General features: G+C 40.5%; 2 protein-coding genes across 2 annotated transcripts; both read left to right on the top strand.

Moving 5' to 3' along the window:
* Window positions 1-915: 915 nt before the first annotated feature.
* calhm6 (calcium homeostasis modulator family member 6) lies at window positions 916-4,543 on the top strand. Its single transcript, XM_084725609.1, has 2 exons — window positions 916-1,497; window positions 3,576-4,543. The coding sequence occupies exons 1-2, from the start codon at window positions 961-963 to the stop codon at window positions 4,008-4,010; spliced, it is 972 nt and encodes a 323-aa protein (XP_084581735.1). The 5' UTR covers window positions 916-960; the 3' UTR covers window positions 4,011-4,543.
* Window positions 4,544-10,155: 5,612 nt separating this feature from the next.
* On the top strand, window positions 10,156-14,537 carry calhm5.1 (calcium homeostasis modulator family member 5, tandem duplicate 1). Its single transcript, XM_084725608.1, has 2 exons — window positions 10,156-11,257; window positions 13,575-14,537. Exons 1-2 carry the CDS (start codon window positions 10,715-10,717, stop codon window positions 13,962-13,964), a joined length of 933 nt encoding a protein of 310 aa, XP_084581734.1. The 5' UTR covers window positions 10,156-10,714; the 3' UTR covers window positions 13,965-14,537.
* The last annotated feature ends 259 nt before the right edge of the window (window positions 14,538-14,796 follow it).

The following is a 14,796-nucleotide window of genomic DNA, read 5'->3' as shown; positions in this document are numbered from 1 at the left end:
CAACTCAACACCGCCCCCTTGTGTCTACATCTATATTAGAGTATGCTGGTTAACACAAGCTGAGAATGCTGACAGCAAGTGTATTTTCTCTCTCCCTCTGTCTTCCTGAGCTTCAAGAAGTACGGGACTCAAAAAGAATTCCTAAGAATCTGAAAACAGTCATCCTCTCCAGTGTTCTTCCATACATCCAAGGCTAACATCAGGCAGAACTCTCTTCCTTGTGCAGAGAACAGTATTTGTTTTCTCTGCTGAAAATATAAATCCCCCTAATTAAAAATTTAGCAAAGAAAATCGATAGCATTTTGTTTACCATGAAACCATTATCAAACATCCAACTGTATCTTTTATATTAAACTGTAACTTTATTCATTCAGTCCTATACATCCTTGTTTATGTTACTCTTCTTCTACTTTTACTGTGACTATCACTGCAGCCTGTATGCAGCCTGCATGGTAGCTTCTGACCATTATTAGAGATTTGGCCAACTTTTAAATCCCTTTTTATCAGTTCCATCCACAAGTATTGTTAATAATTGATAAAAATTGTGGGGTGGAGGGGGGTGCAAACTTTTTTCAGCCTCTGAAAGGGAGGCATGCCACAAAAACGTGTTAACCAGTCATGTAAAATCATATTCTATTACAGTAGGCTATATATAGGTATAATTTCATTTATGCTTTTGTTCATACTAATCTGAATTGAGATAAAGTTTCAGATCGACACTGGGCATCCCTTAACCATATAACTCACTGGCGTGAGAGGAGACTATAACTGCGCAGCTTGCATGAGAATAAACTGTGTCTGAAAAGGAGCCAGAAAGTCATGAAGATGGCAACAGTTGGTGTTCATATGATTGATTTTGACAGTATAACACCCCTGAACACGCCCCTGCACATACACATATGAAGGTGGAAGTGAAAGTGACCGTTTGACGCTCAGTCAGTCAGTCATCAGTCAGTCAGGATGGATAAGTTTAAGACTATCTTGAACATCGCTAACAAACAGACTAACCTGGGCTTCGGGCTGGTGGCGCTGCTGACAGCAGGGGGGGAGCAGGTCTTCTCCTCGGCGGTCTTCAAGTGTCCCTGCAACGATTTGAACTTGCTGTACGGGATGGTGTTCCTGCTGGTGCCGGCCCTGGCTCTGCTGCTGCTGGGTTACATCCTCAGTAAAAAGACGTGGAAGCTGATGACAGGTCTGTGCCAGCGCAGGGCCGGGCTGTGTGGATGGAGGAGGCTGGCTGCAGTCGCGACGGTCCTGTTCCAGATCAGCTGCACCGCGCTGGTGGCCCCCTCTAGCTGGATCGCCGTGGCTCTGCTCAGCGGGAACTACTACGAGTGCGCGATGACCGGGACCAACGTGAGCGCGTTCAACAGGCGCCTGTGTGGAGAAAAGCTCCAGTGTCCGCGGGACATCTACAAGTTTCCCTGCGGGACCGGCAGCAGCACCCCGCAGGCTGACAGAGAGGAGGTCCTCCGTACCCTCAGAGCTCAGTCCCAGGTCAGATTCAGATCCTGCTCTGCCTCTCGTCCTCCAGCACTAATCAGACAACAAGACAGGGCAGCTTCATTTGATAAGATTAACGTTAACAAATGAGTAGAGTAAACTGTGAGACCCTAACCTAACCCTAACCCTATGTGAACTTGGATCCCCCCAAATTTTAACAAGTTACATAACAGTGACACAAAAAGGACCTCAGAAAGTGACAGACTGCACACCAGCTTTATTTAACAAACTTTACTTCTTAAAATATTGTTTGGCAGAAAACCACAATCAAATGGTATTCTGTACTTTTATACAGTGGACAATAAAATAAAACTCACTAAAATAAATGAGCAAAATCTGAAAGGAACAAGATAATCTGCAGACCTTGTTGTGAGCAGTTTAATGCTGGGACTACTTTCTTGCTAGTAGCAAAGAAAGTAGTTCTGGTAGATTCTACAAGTCAGAAAGAAAGTAATTCCTACATGAAAGGGCTCACAACCAGGTCTGTGGATTATCTTTTGTGCTTTAAGCACCACAAGCTGAGTGTCATTTAGTCCCATTACACTGGAGAGAGGGCAGACATTTCTGCAGCTCATACAAAAAAAAAACCACGTAGATGGATAAACAGCACTGCCAGAGGGCCAGGGGGGAAATATGTAGTTTTGATTTTGGGGTGAACTGCCCCTTTAAAACAGTATTCACATCACACACACAACTTACACAGTTCTAGTAATAAAACAGCAGCATAGTTGTTAGATATTCTAGGACTGAGAAGTCTTCTTTTACTCACAACCCAGAAATATCCACTTTACTGTCAGAAATGAATAAAGAAACCAGAAAAAATTCAGATCTGAGAAGCTGAAATCTGAGAATTTTGACTTTTTTTTCCTTAAAAAATTACTCAAACTGATTAATAGTTTGTCAAAATGGTTGGCAGTTAATTTACTAATTGATTAATCATTGATGAATTGTTGCAGCTCTAAGATATTTCTGGCGAGGGAAAGCTCACCATGATTCATGGGGATGTCTAGTCAATGATGATGGTAAACATTGTCTGAGTATGGCATACAAGTACCAGGATGCATTGTGTGTGAGCTTATCACAACCATGCCCATGTTGCCATGTAGAATTGGTAAGAATAAGTCAAGGACGAGATGAAGACTCTTTTAGACGCAGGAACAATATCATCATCCATTGCGATATTTCAGTGTTGTCATTTTGCCAGTTCAGTAGACATCTCCCAACCCTACACCCTAGTTCAGTGTTTCCCAAACTTTGTATCAGGGGACCTGCTTTTTAAAAATGACAAAGTGTCAGGCCCAATTCATAATAAACCTTATCTATGAATCTTGGGAAGGGTTCATTTGTGCATAAATGAACTTTCCTGACCATTTTTACTGCCAGTTCAGCATCAGCTTGTATTATCTTGATGCATGTATATACACATGTTAAATACTCTATAAAAGAGAAACAAATGCATTTAGGCTGAGTTAACAGGTCATCATTGTTTTAATTTCCTCTCATCAAAAAACACAGAAAAGAGTTGAGACAACTCAAAATTTCATGGCAACTTACTGTAATAGATTTTTGAGTCCTGAATCAAAGTCTTCAGTTTTGAAAGAAACAAAAAAAAATACTTCATTACTTTATGTAATTTACTTTAAATAAACTTGAATCTTGAAGAAAGTCTAAAAAATTGTATTTAAAAATTGTTCACAGTGAGCTGTGAACCTGATTTAGCAGTTTCATGTATAGGAACTACTTTTTTCTTGCAAAAAGATTCTGCAGCTGAAAGAAAGTAGTTCCTTTACGAAACTGCCCACAACAAGGTGTGTGGATTATCTTGAATAACTGGGTCATGATTTTTGGAAAGAGACACTGGTTTAGAATTTTTCAAATGTATTTTTTGGTTCTTTGAGCTCCACAAGCTGAGTGCCATTTAGTCTCATTATATTGGACAGAAGGCAGACATCTCTACCACCAATATCTAAAGAGCACTACAGGTTGGAGGAAAAATATGTATTTTTGATTTTGTGGTGAACTGTCCCTGTACCTGATTATAAATCCGTACTGTGTGCTGATGGTCACCACAGATTCTGGGTTGGCTGCTCATCGCCTCTGTCATGTTGTCCAACCTGCTGCTGACCTGCGTGGCTCGCTGCACCTCCCCCATCAGCTACCTGCAGCTCAAGTTCTGGAGGGCGTACGTTCATGAGGAGAGCAGCATGATGGATTCATTCACCACCAAGCACGCCAAAGAGCTCGCCGAGAGGAACCTGAGGAGCTTCTTCGACCTGACTGTGCCTGAACCCATCAAAACCCCTTCTAACAAGGACTGGAAGAAGATCTCCTCCCTCTACAAGTTCAGCACCGCAGACCAGTACTACAGCACCCTGCACCGACATGTGGAGAACTACCAGGAGACTGACAGCGGGATGATGAGGATGGTTTCAGTCAAGTCCAGTGAACCTCCTGACGACAACCCTGCTGTTCTTAACTTTGTAGATGATGGCAGGATGCCTCTATGAGGATGACTGTCTGTCTGTGAGAGCAGTTTGCTGATGGATCATACTGATATAAGAGTGCAAGTCTGGTTCTGAGGGTTTTTTATCAATAATTAACAACGATAGAGGAAGCAAACAATAAAAAGGGATGTTGAATTTAAGTGAAATAAACAGCAAGTCAAGTCGGGCACTGACTTACACACGGGTGGCATGGTCACACACGTGCACATTAATGTACCATTTATCATATCTACTTTAATCACTAACATTACAATTTCTTACTGTTTTTAGATCCCTGTGTTTAAATTTTTATTTTAAAGAAAATAATCCAGCCAATCACAACACAACAGAGTGACCATATACAACCATCTAAAATTTCCATACAGTCATTCCCAAAGACTGGGTCGTGACCCATGGATGGGTCACAGGAGATTATATTTGGGTTACCAAATAAATAAAATACTATGAAAGAAATTCTGCAGGATCAGGATTCATACCTGCAGGACGCCTTTTATAAAGAATTTAAAATGTGTATATTGTTTGACTGATGAGAGGAAAAAAACGTTGAAAAAAGTTGAGTGCCAACCTCCTTCAATTTTTTTTATTTTTTCTGTACAGCACTTTGTAACCTTGTAAAGAGAAGTGCTATATAAATAAAGTTTATTATTATATTATTATTCAGTAGATTTTTGGGTTTTCAGCCCAACTCAAATTCTTAAGTTGAAAAAAAAAAAGTTTGACCAACTAATAATGTTTTTTGAGATAATTTACTTTTCTTCTTTAGATAAACTTGAATATTTGAGTTTTAGAAAAAAATGAGTAAACTTGACATGAAATAAAATAATCGTTAATATTTTAATATTTTAATATTTTCAATTAAAACCATTTCATTTTCAATCATCCAAACAATGACAAATCAGGTTCACAGCTCAGTGAATTAACAATTTTTAAATACAATTTTTTAGACTTTCTTCAAGATTCAAGTTTATTTAAAGTAAATTACATAAAGTAATTAAGTATTTGATTCAGGACTCAAAAATCTATTACAGTAAGTTGCCATGAAATTTTGAGTTGTCTCAACTCTTTTCTGTGTTTTTTGATGAGAGGAAATTAAAACAATGATGACCTGTTAACTCAGCCTAAATGCATTTGTTTCTCTTTTATAGAGTATTTAATATGTGTATATACATGCATCAAGATAATACAAGCTGATGCTGAACTGGCAGTAAAGATGGTCAGGAAAGTTCATTTATGCACAAATGAACCCTTCCCAAGATTCATAGATATGCTTTGTCATTTTTAAAAAGCAGGCCCCCAAAAAATAGTTTGGGAAATGTTGCTTTATTCTTTAAATTTTCAAAAAGAAATTATACCTCGGTTATACCTCTTTCCTCAGGCTTTGAGACTAATTCATCCTCCACATTCTATCATGACAATACTTTTTACTACTTGGTTCTGCCTCTCAGTGAATGAGATGAGATGATACTTGAAGATAATGTGGTGTGCACTTGGAGTGGCCAATCAGATTTCATGGATAGCAAGTACCCCCACATGCTCCCCCTCTAGAAACACCCCTGGCTCTACACCCCACCAGCGCTGTCCATCCACCAGTTTGCAGACCACTGGGTTAATCCAAAGAGCCAAGGGGCGGTGAGAGATTCGTATCAAGTAGAGCATCCAGTCAGCCATACCACTGCCCCCTGACAGTGAATGCTAAAAACCTCATAATTTTACGTGGAGTTTATTGTAGAGAATATGTGAGATGATCTGTATCAACATCGTGATTCCAGTTATCATCGTCTCACTATTATCACATGAAGTATACAGTATATCATCGTGAGGCTGTGATGTTAGAGAACTGTGGTTTGGTCTGGACCTGCCACATTTGGATGGGGGGAAACCCAGTTACCCTTGCATCTGTTGCAGCAACAAGGGCAACTTCTGTTCCCCTCCCCCAGTCTCGAGGTCCTAAAGTGTGTAACGTAATTTGAGTGTGAACAAGTTTTCCAGGAATGGAGCATTGATCTCAGTAAACCCTTGAAGAATAAATGCTTAAAACACTTTGCATTTAATTGAACATAGATGACCACAATTCATGGCTGCAGTGAGCAAATAAAACTGCTGCATGTTAGAAGAGCTGTTGAAACATGAGAGTTGCACCAAGATGCTGCTGGTCTGCAGGTTTACACAGAAAAAAGTGGTACAGGTTTTTAGATGTGGGTCACGTGTTGCTGCATGACAGTGTACTTACACACAGAGCCAAGTGATCCAAGGGTTAATGCCAGCATGTTAGCATGCTCACAATGATAATGTTAACATGCTGATGTCTAGCAGGTATAATGTTTACCATGTTTACACCTTACAGGAGTTTTAACATGCAAACATTTTTGAATAAGCAATAAACATAAAGTAAATGACTGCATTTACATAGCAATCATTTTATTGTTTGTCTCTCATTTGCCCATTCACACACACACACACCGATTGCAGCGAGCTGCTGGCCTGTCCATCAGGGCCTAGTGACACTTTGACCTGAGGACAAGAGAAGCTTGGGATTGAACCACCAACCTCAAATAATGGACAACCTGATCTATCTCTGAATCCACAAGGCGGAGCCTGATGCATTTGAACATAATCCAAAATATGGACAAATTGAATTTCTGGCCTGATGATGGTGCTAAATGTATAAGTTAAGAGATCACCACAGTGGTATGTTATCCTGAGAGGAACGTGAATGTTTGAACCTCATGGTGGCACTAGATCAATGGTTCCAAAACGTTTTATGCCCATTTTGAGAAGCCAAAAATAGTTCACACCTCACAGTTTTTATCCATCATTAACAATAGTAGGGGAAGTCACTTGTAAAAAAGGATTCACATTGAGTTTAGTGAAATACAGGTCAGCATGATAGCATCAGCTAACTCTAGTTTGTTTATTTGATCTACAGTACATAAATCATATTCATTCAACTTAGTTTTAATTCATATTTCTCCTGGTCATTGTGTGCCCCATCAGTGGGGCCCACACACAGTTTGTAAGAAACACTGCTCTAGATGAAAAGTCCCAAGATCATGAAAGCTAACAAAGGCTGATACCTGAAAGGTGGCCAGTTAGTCACTAACACTAAAAACTGTATTTATGTTAGACTCTAGAGTCAGCCTCTAAACGCTCCACCCAATAGACATTGAGGACAGTCTGCCAGCTTTTGTTGCTAAACCTGGATGGAAACAATCACAACAACAATATAAAAAAAACCTGCACTGCAGAACCAATCCAAAGTCTTGGGGGCATCTTGTCATATTGAGGCGGCAACATGCAGAAGTCGTGTGGTGACTGCTGAGGAGAATGGGGGCAGAGCATCATTTTCAGGAAGGCGTTCTTTGAAACAGATTTAAAGGTTGCAGGGGTTTTTTGTGGTTATACTCCCCACTATTCAGGAAGCTACCTTGCATTTAGAAATCCCCAGGTAGGTGGTGAGATCTCTCATTTTCTGGTATAGCAAGACTCTATTTATGTAGTTCTTACAAAAAAGGACAGGTCATATTGAATTACAGGACGCCCTGTGTGTAAAGACAAAATCCCCCCCCAAAAAAAATCTTTCAATAAAGAAAAGTGATGTATGAAAATTGATATAAACAACAATCAAACATCAGGAAAAGTGAGTGTGAGGTCAGACATTCATGTGAGCCTTGTGTGCCAGCTGACTTGTAAACAGGAAATGTGTCATCCTCAGCACTTGCCCACTTCCTGTTCCCACTGCTAATAGAATGCATTCAGATAGTACACACACATGTTCATGAGCACCAGTTCTAAAAATTAATGTACTTATTTTAAATGTGTCACACCCTGTACACAGTCATTGTAAAAAGGCAAAAAGGCTCATGTGTGACTGTAGTGATGGTGTTAGCAGCAGCAGATAATGATGAGGTGTTTCGTGTGTGGATGCTGTTTCACTGCAGCTTCCTGGGTAATGTATTCTGAGTGGTTTAGTGTAACTCATGTGGGAATGGAACAGAAACCACCAAGAGGATGTGATCACTTCCTTATTCCACTCCCGCTGCTGATGCTGACTGTTTATCTGTCTCTGCAACAATGGTATGTTCTCTATGGAAACGTTTCAGTAGAATGAATGAATGCTCTCATTCTGCATGATTCACTGTTTCTGTTCCTCGCATGTTTTGTCATTTCAGATAAAAATAGTTGATTTTATTCCTCTTGAATGAGACTTTTTTGTTGTGTTTGGTGTATGCGTGTGCATGAAGAGAAACAAATCAAGTTGTCATACTTCTTATTCGATATAAACTAATGTAGTGCCCATTCAGGGTGTGAACGTTTGGAGCTCAAGCCCATTTGGCCAGCTGCTTGTTCATGGTATTGCTGCTTGCAGTGTTGCTGGGGGTTGTGTCCATATAGAGCATGTGGTTGTTTGGAACTCGTGCCCATTCGGAGCGGGCTGATTGCTTGGCCCCAAAAGTGCTGCTTGCAGCGTGAACTGCTCATCTGATCGACTTCACTCTCAACACCTCAGCAATGCACCCACAAATGTGAAGTAGTGCTTTAATTGTGCCTGAAAAGTTAAAAGTCGAGGCAGTTTGCCAAAAAAAAATTCTGTCTGAAACAGACCCAAATCTGATGCTCATTAGCATATTTCAGTGTTGAGTCGTTGTTGTTGTTGGATCCTGTTGGGTTCGGGCACAGATCTCAGATACGCAAAGGACAGTAATACAGACAGACAGACAGACAGACAGACAGACAGAGATTCCTTTCTTTATAGCTACTACAGTACTGGCCCAATGGCAGCAAATCCATCATGGACTCTCAGAGATCATATTTACATGTCCACCAAATGGGGCTGTAATAGCCTAAAGTGTTCAGGAGATGGGACATTTTTGCTAACATAAGCTCCGGCAGGCGGCACCGTGGTGCAGTGGTTAGCACTGCTGCCTCCAGGCAGGGCCTTTCTGTGTGGAGTTTGCATGTTGTCCTTGTGTCTGCATGTCCAGATTCTCCAGCTTCCTCCCGCAGTTCAAGGTTTTGTGTCAGCCCTGTGATGAACTGGTGACTTGTCCAGGGTGAACCCCACCTCTTGCCCAATGTCAGCTGGGATAGACTCCAGCCCCCCACGACCCTTCAGAATAAGCGGTTACAGAAAATTAATGAATAAGCTCCTCCCACAACATTTGAGCATACTTTTTTTCTGGCTTGATGATAATTGCTCAAATTAGTTTAAGAGAAATCAAAATTCAAAATAGCAGAAAATCGATCTTGGGTGTGGCTTCTGTGGATAGTTTCGTCTGGACACACAGAATACAGCAAAAGTTCTGGTTTTGAAATTTGTTTCCGGGACTTGTGGTTCAGAAGTTACAGGCCAAAATGTAAAGTTCGCTGTTACTGCGCCACCATCTGGTCAATTCAACACTGCGCTCCCATGTTTCTTCAGCAATACACCCACTTTGTGTGAAGTAGAGTGAGAGGACTGAGACATAAGGACAGCCATACACACAGGCAGACAGACATATTCCCTCCTTTATAGTTAGATGATGCTGCTACACCACCACCTATTGGACAAGTGGCACTAAATCTATCATGATTACTCAGACATCATATATACAGTTGGCCACCAAATGGGGTTGCAATAGTACAAAGTGTTCAGGAGATCTGACATTTGTTGTAATAACAGCTCCACCCACAACATTGGAGGAAACTTTGTGGGTAATTTATAGTGTAACTGTGCGGGACATCAAAAATCTGAGAGTGACATGTTTTTGGCTTGGTGATGATTGCGTCAAAATTAGTAGACAAACAAATTAAAAAAAAGACTTGAACAATATTCAAAATAGCGGAAAATTAATATTGGTGATACTGATGTTGCTTATGTGGATAGATATATCTGAAGCCACAGAATCCAGGAAAAAGTTGTGAAAGTTGTGAAATTTTTAAATTTGTTTCTAAGACTTACAGTTCAAAATGTAAAGTTCGTTATTATAGCGCCACCATCTGGACAATTCAACACTGCACTCCCTTCTGTCCTCAACAATACACCCACCTTATGTGAAGTAGAATGAGAAGATCAAGACATCAGGACACCCATGCACACAGACAGACAGACAGACCGAAAGACAGAGAGTTCTTCCTTTATATATATATAAGTGAATAGAAAGAGAAGTGACACTATTTCACTTCATCTGCTGTGTTTGTTAGTTTGTTTTTGCTTGCATGAAATAGTTTCAGGCTGCACATGACTGTCAAAGCACACAGACCGGTAATCATTAAAACTAGACCAGCAGGTTTTTGGCAAATTACTGCCTCTACACAGTTGTTTTCACACAGCTGGAGGGGGAGGACACATACAAAGGGGGATGTGAATGTGAACAGAGACATGCAAATGGAGCTGAGGGAAGTTGTAACTTTTTACCATTGGAGCTGTGCCTTCCCTTTTAGTGGCAGCACAGCTGGGACTTTGCTCGGAGAAGGAGTAGATGTGGTGAATAAAGAGACATTAGGTGGGAGGGAGCGTCAGACTGACTGAAGGAGGAGCCTGAAGAGGAGACAGACAGCCAAAGGGAGGGGCACAGACAGGCTTGGCAGATGTGTTTTGTCTTCAGCTGTGAAAGAACGGCACACAGGGAATGACTGCAGGCGACACAGACTCACAACTCTTTCACTTTTCTCTGTCTGTCTTTCACTTTGCTTAATTCCTCGTGGAGTGTGTCCTCTCTGCAGACACCATGGATAACTTCCAAACTGTCCTGCGTTTCTTCATGAACCAGAAAGCCACCATTGGCTACAGTTTCATGGCTCTGCTGACTATAGGCGGGGAGCGAGTCTTCTCCATGGTCTCCTTTCAGTGTCCATGCAATCATGACCAGAACTTCGCCTATGGGCTGACCTTCCTCCTGGGCCCGGCTGCAGTGTTGCTTGTCCTTGGTCTGTTCTTCAGCACCAGGTTGTGGAGGCTCTACACTGGCTGCTGCCTCAATCCCATGAAGCTTTGCCCCCGTGGAAACTGCTTCGGCTGCCTCAGGGTGTTCATGAGCATCTTCACTGGGGCTTGCGTGGCTCCTATAATGTGGCTCTCTGTGGCCCTGCTCAATGGGACCTTCTACGAGTGTGCTGTCAGTGGTCTGGATGATAACCTGGTGGTGGATCTGTTCTGTAAAAACAAGACGTTGACGTGTCGGGAGGAACTGGCCCGAGTGCCCTGTGACCGCTCCAAACTGTCCAGTGATGAGCGCATGGAGCTGTTGCTAATGTTCAGGGCCCAGTCACAGGTAAGAGACACACACCTGGTCTGTGGGAAGATTTAGACAACTGAAGAACAATTAAAACTGAGAATTAAACTTCTCATAGTGCATCCAACTAGTTCTGTGAAAGTATTTGAATAATGTCTTGTGTCTGACAAAATAACTCTGATGATGTTACAAATTAGAGGTATAGAGGTCAATAGATGAGGCTGTTAGCCAGGCAGGGAGGGTCTAATGAAAGATACTATTCAGCTGCATTATGGGAAATGTAGGATCTGGTGCTTTTGGAGTTTTATTCTGACTACTGACTCAGTGTCGGCTTTTTATGCTTCAATTGTGACCATTCTTTTTCAATCTCTCGTCTCCTTAACTTCATGGAATTGCAGTACTCAGATTTTGGAGCAGCCCTTTAAGTGTGAACAGATAAATTCATGTTGAATATGATTTTTAGTTCTGATTTAGGATTTTCTAAATCCAGCCTGTATCTGATATGTGATGGTGGAGCCTCAGTCTGAAGTGTGATATGAGTCAGACAGAGGACAGCAGTTTTAGATGTGTTTTCTGGAGGGACAAAATAACACAATCATCTGCATTATTGAGTCTGCGATTAGTTAGGCGGACGCCACAAAACCCAAGATGACAAAATCAGTGCATTGTTGGAGCAGAGAGCCACCTCTGGGATGCCAAGGAGTGCTGGTGGAATTACAAGCATTTTATAGAATGGCCATGATCAGCTCCGGCTGATGCGGCAAAGCCATAATGCCGGAGCTTTGCTTTTTACACATCCAATGCATCATGGCTGCCTCACATATCCTGTATGCATTTGGAGTGATGGTTGTGCGTGTCCTCAGTAATTAATGCTACGCATATGCAAACACAAACCTGTGGTTAAACAGCAAGCGTATCTCCAGCCTAACATGATGCAGCCATGCGTGATGGAATCATTTTCATCATGCAGCACCTTGCAGATATTTACGTACTCACAGATATGAAAAGTATCATTTTGGCTTTAGTATTGCACTTCCATAAAGTATGGGGACAAGGCATAAATTAAGTAGCAGAGGCTGAGATAGCCTGAATTTTATTCCGTATTATGAATGAAACTCCTCAAACACTGGTTCATGGAGTGTTCTAGAGGTTTGATTATATTATATTATATTATATTATATTATATTATATTATATTATATTATATTATCATAAATTCCCTCTGAGTGACTCACAGATGTGGTTAAAAGTTCCAGATGTTAGTAAGTGGACTGTGAATTAACATTATTTTGTCAGATTATTGTCAGTGGAGATGTTTTTACAGCCTAACAAGAATACAATCCTCCGTCTTCAAGCACCACTATCAGTTTAAATGATGTTAAAAGTGGAACAACTTATCATCTGTATTTAAGACGTCGTCCATGAAGGGATTTTATAACAGTCATTCCCAAAGACTGGGTCGGGACCCACAGGTGGGTCACAGGAGATTTTATTTGGTTCACCAAATTAATGATTTATACCTGCATTGCACCTTTTTTAAAGCATTTAAAATGTGAATATTTTACTGGTGAGAGGAAAAATCAATGGCCTGTTAATTCCTCCTGAATCCATTTATTTCTTATTCATAAAATATTTAATGTGTAAACAGAGCTGGTTATTGTGAATCTAATTACCAAATGTTCACAGAGTCCTTCATCTTAAATTTTTTTAGATATTGTGTATTTAAAAACAATAGGCAAAAGTTTTCAGTCAGGAAAAAAACCTTCCTGTTTATATTCAACATTTTTTAATTATGAAAAAGGAATACAAAATAATAATTTTAGAGAGTTGTGCATCTTTGAAACGTATAAAGTAAGAAAAGTATGGAATGGAGGTAGTGATGAGTTCAAACTGTGCATCTGTTGAGTTTCAAAAAAAGTGGAAATGAAATAATTAGGGATTATAATTTGGAGGACACGTTTTGTAAAGCTGATATTCTGGGTTATTTTATCTTAATGGATTGTATAGGATAGACAAAAGTAGGCCTTGGGCTCCTGCCTTTTCCTTTTTCAGTTGCTGATTGTGAATTTTATTGTGTGACTTGATTTTTTAACTGAAATAAAGTATTTGTTCCTAAATTCATATATGGTTTCAATCACATGCATCAAGACAATATAAGATGATATGAAAATAAGAGTAATATGGGTAGGGATGTTCATTTATGCACAAATGAACTCTTCAAGATTTATTGGTAAGACCTGTTGTGAGGTGGGTGGCAGTTGTTTGTCATTTTTAAAAAGTGAGTTCCCTGATAAAAAAAAAAAAATAAAGCTTGGGAAACACTGATTTATAGTGTTGACTGAATTTCATTCTGGCAGATCCTGGGCTGGTGTATCATCATTATTGCTGCCTTCGTGGGCCTCCTGGGTACCTGCTGCACAAACTGTCGCTCCAAAGTCAGCTACCTGCAGCTCACATTCTGGAAACGCTACATTGAGAGAGAGAAGGAGCGCTTCGATGCCTTCGCCGTGGACTACGCTACCAAGCTGGCCGAGAGAAACCTGCAGAGCTTCTTTGAGAATAAGGACCCTGATCCATTCCCTTTCCCCAACCACAAGGCATGGGAGGAGATCTCTGCGTACTACACGTTCTCCAGGAGCGAGCAGTATTATAGCACCCTGCAGCGGTATGTGGAGAGGACTGACAGGGACTTCACACCAGAGAAGAGGCCTGTCATGGACTTGGAGCATGGAATAGAGATGAGCTAGATGAGGATTCTATTGGTGAATAAAATGCAGATATTCTTAGAACAGACACACTGTGGTGAAACTATATACTCATCATGGTTTGTATTTAAATCAAATTTATGTGTGAGTTTAACTCAGGAAAGTTGTTCCAGGCTGCCTCCTCACTGACAAAGCTGCCCTTTCAATACGGTACTCAAAGAATGTGACCATTGTCAAACTGCAATCGTCCATCCTCCTCTAAGCACATAACATAATGAAGGGCATAACCACTATTTTATACACACTAATTCTCCATACCTCTATAACACTGCATGCATTTGAGGCCTTCGATTATGGTACTTACACAGCTTTTGTATTTTATTTTGTATTTGCAAAGTAACTTATTAACTACGTCACAGTAACTTGAACAAGTTGGAATCAGGGCTGTAGATTTGACTGATAACACTGAGGTCATGTCCTACTGTCTATTATTATTATTATTGTGGAAAATAAGAAAACCCAATAAATTGTATAGAAAAAAGTGTGACCTGCTCCATTTCATTACAGCATTCGATCTTGTCTGATTCACGGGAAACATACATGAGTGTGACACCCAGCCATGTCATTACAGAAACACTGTGTTAACATAGTGTTAACATATATGATATTAGTAAATCTACAAAAAATAATTAGATCATTATTACAATATAAGTGAAAAGCATTACAGTACACATATATGCATATACGGTGGTCAGTTTAAGAAAACTGACACCTGCAAATTAAAAAGTACATATATCCTTGAAGCTTTCACAGTCTTTTTGAGGGTTTCACACTGTTGTTGGTGGCTGTAAAAGGTCCAACAAACATATTGTGC

The sequence above is a fragment of the Lutjanus erythropterus genome, chromosome 9 (genome assembly GCF_056507025.1).
Source record: "Lutjanus erythropterus isolate fLutEry1 chromosome 9, fLutEry1.hap2, whole genome shotgun sequence".
Taxonomy (NCBI): Eukaryota; Metazoa; Chordata; class Actinopteri; order Lutjaniformes; family Lutjanidae; genus Lutjanus; species Lutjanus erythropterus.
Note: the sequence above shows the minus strand (reverse complement) of the source record. Positions and strands in the feature narration are given on the sequence as shown.

Coding starts and splice junctions, on each gene's coding strand:
- calhm6 (XM_084725609.1), top strand. CDS start 961: ATGGATAAGTTTAAGACTATCTTGAACATCGCTAACAAACAGACTAAC. Junction 1,498..3,575: donor CCCTCAGAGCTCAGTCCCAG/GTCAGATTCAGA, acceptor TGGTCACCACAG/ATTCTGGGTTGGCTGCTCAT.
- calhm5.1 (XM_084725608.1), top strand. CDS start 10,715: ATGGATAACTTCCAAACTGTCCTGCGTTTCTTCATGAACCAGAAAGCC. Junction 11,258..13,574: donor TGTTCAGGGCCCAGTCACAG/GTAAGAGACACA, acceptor TCATTCTGGCAG/ATCCTGGGCTGGTGTATCAT.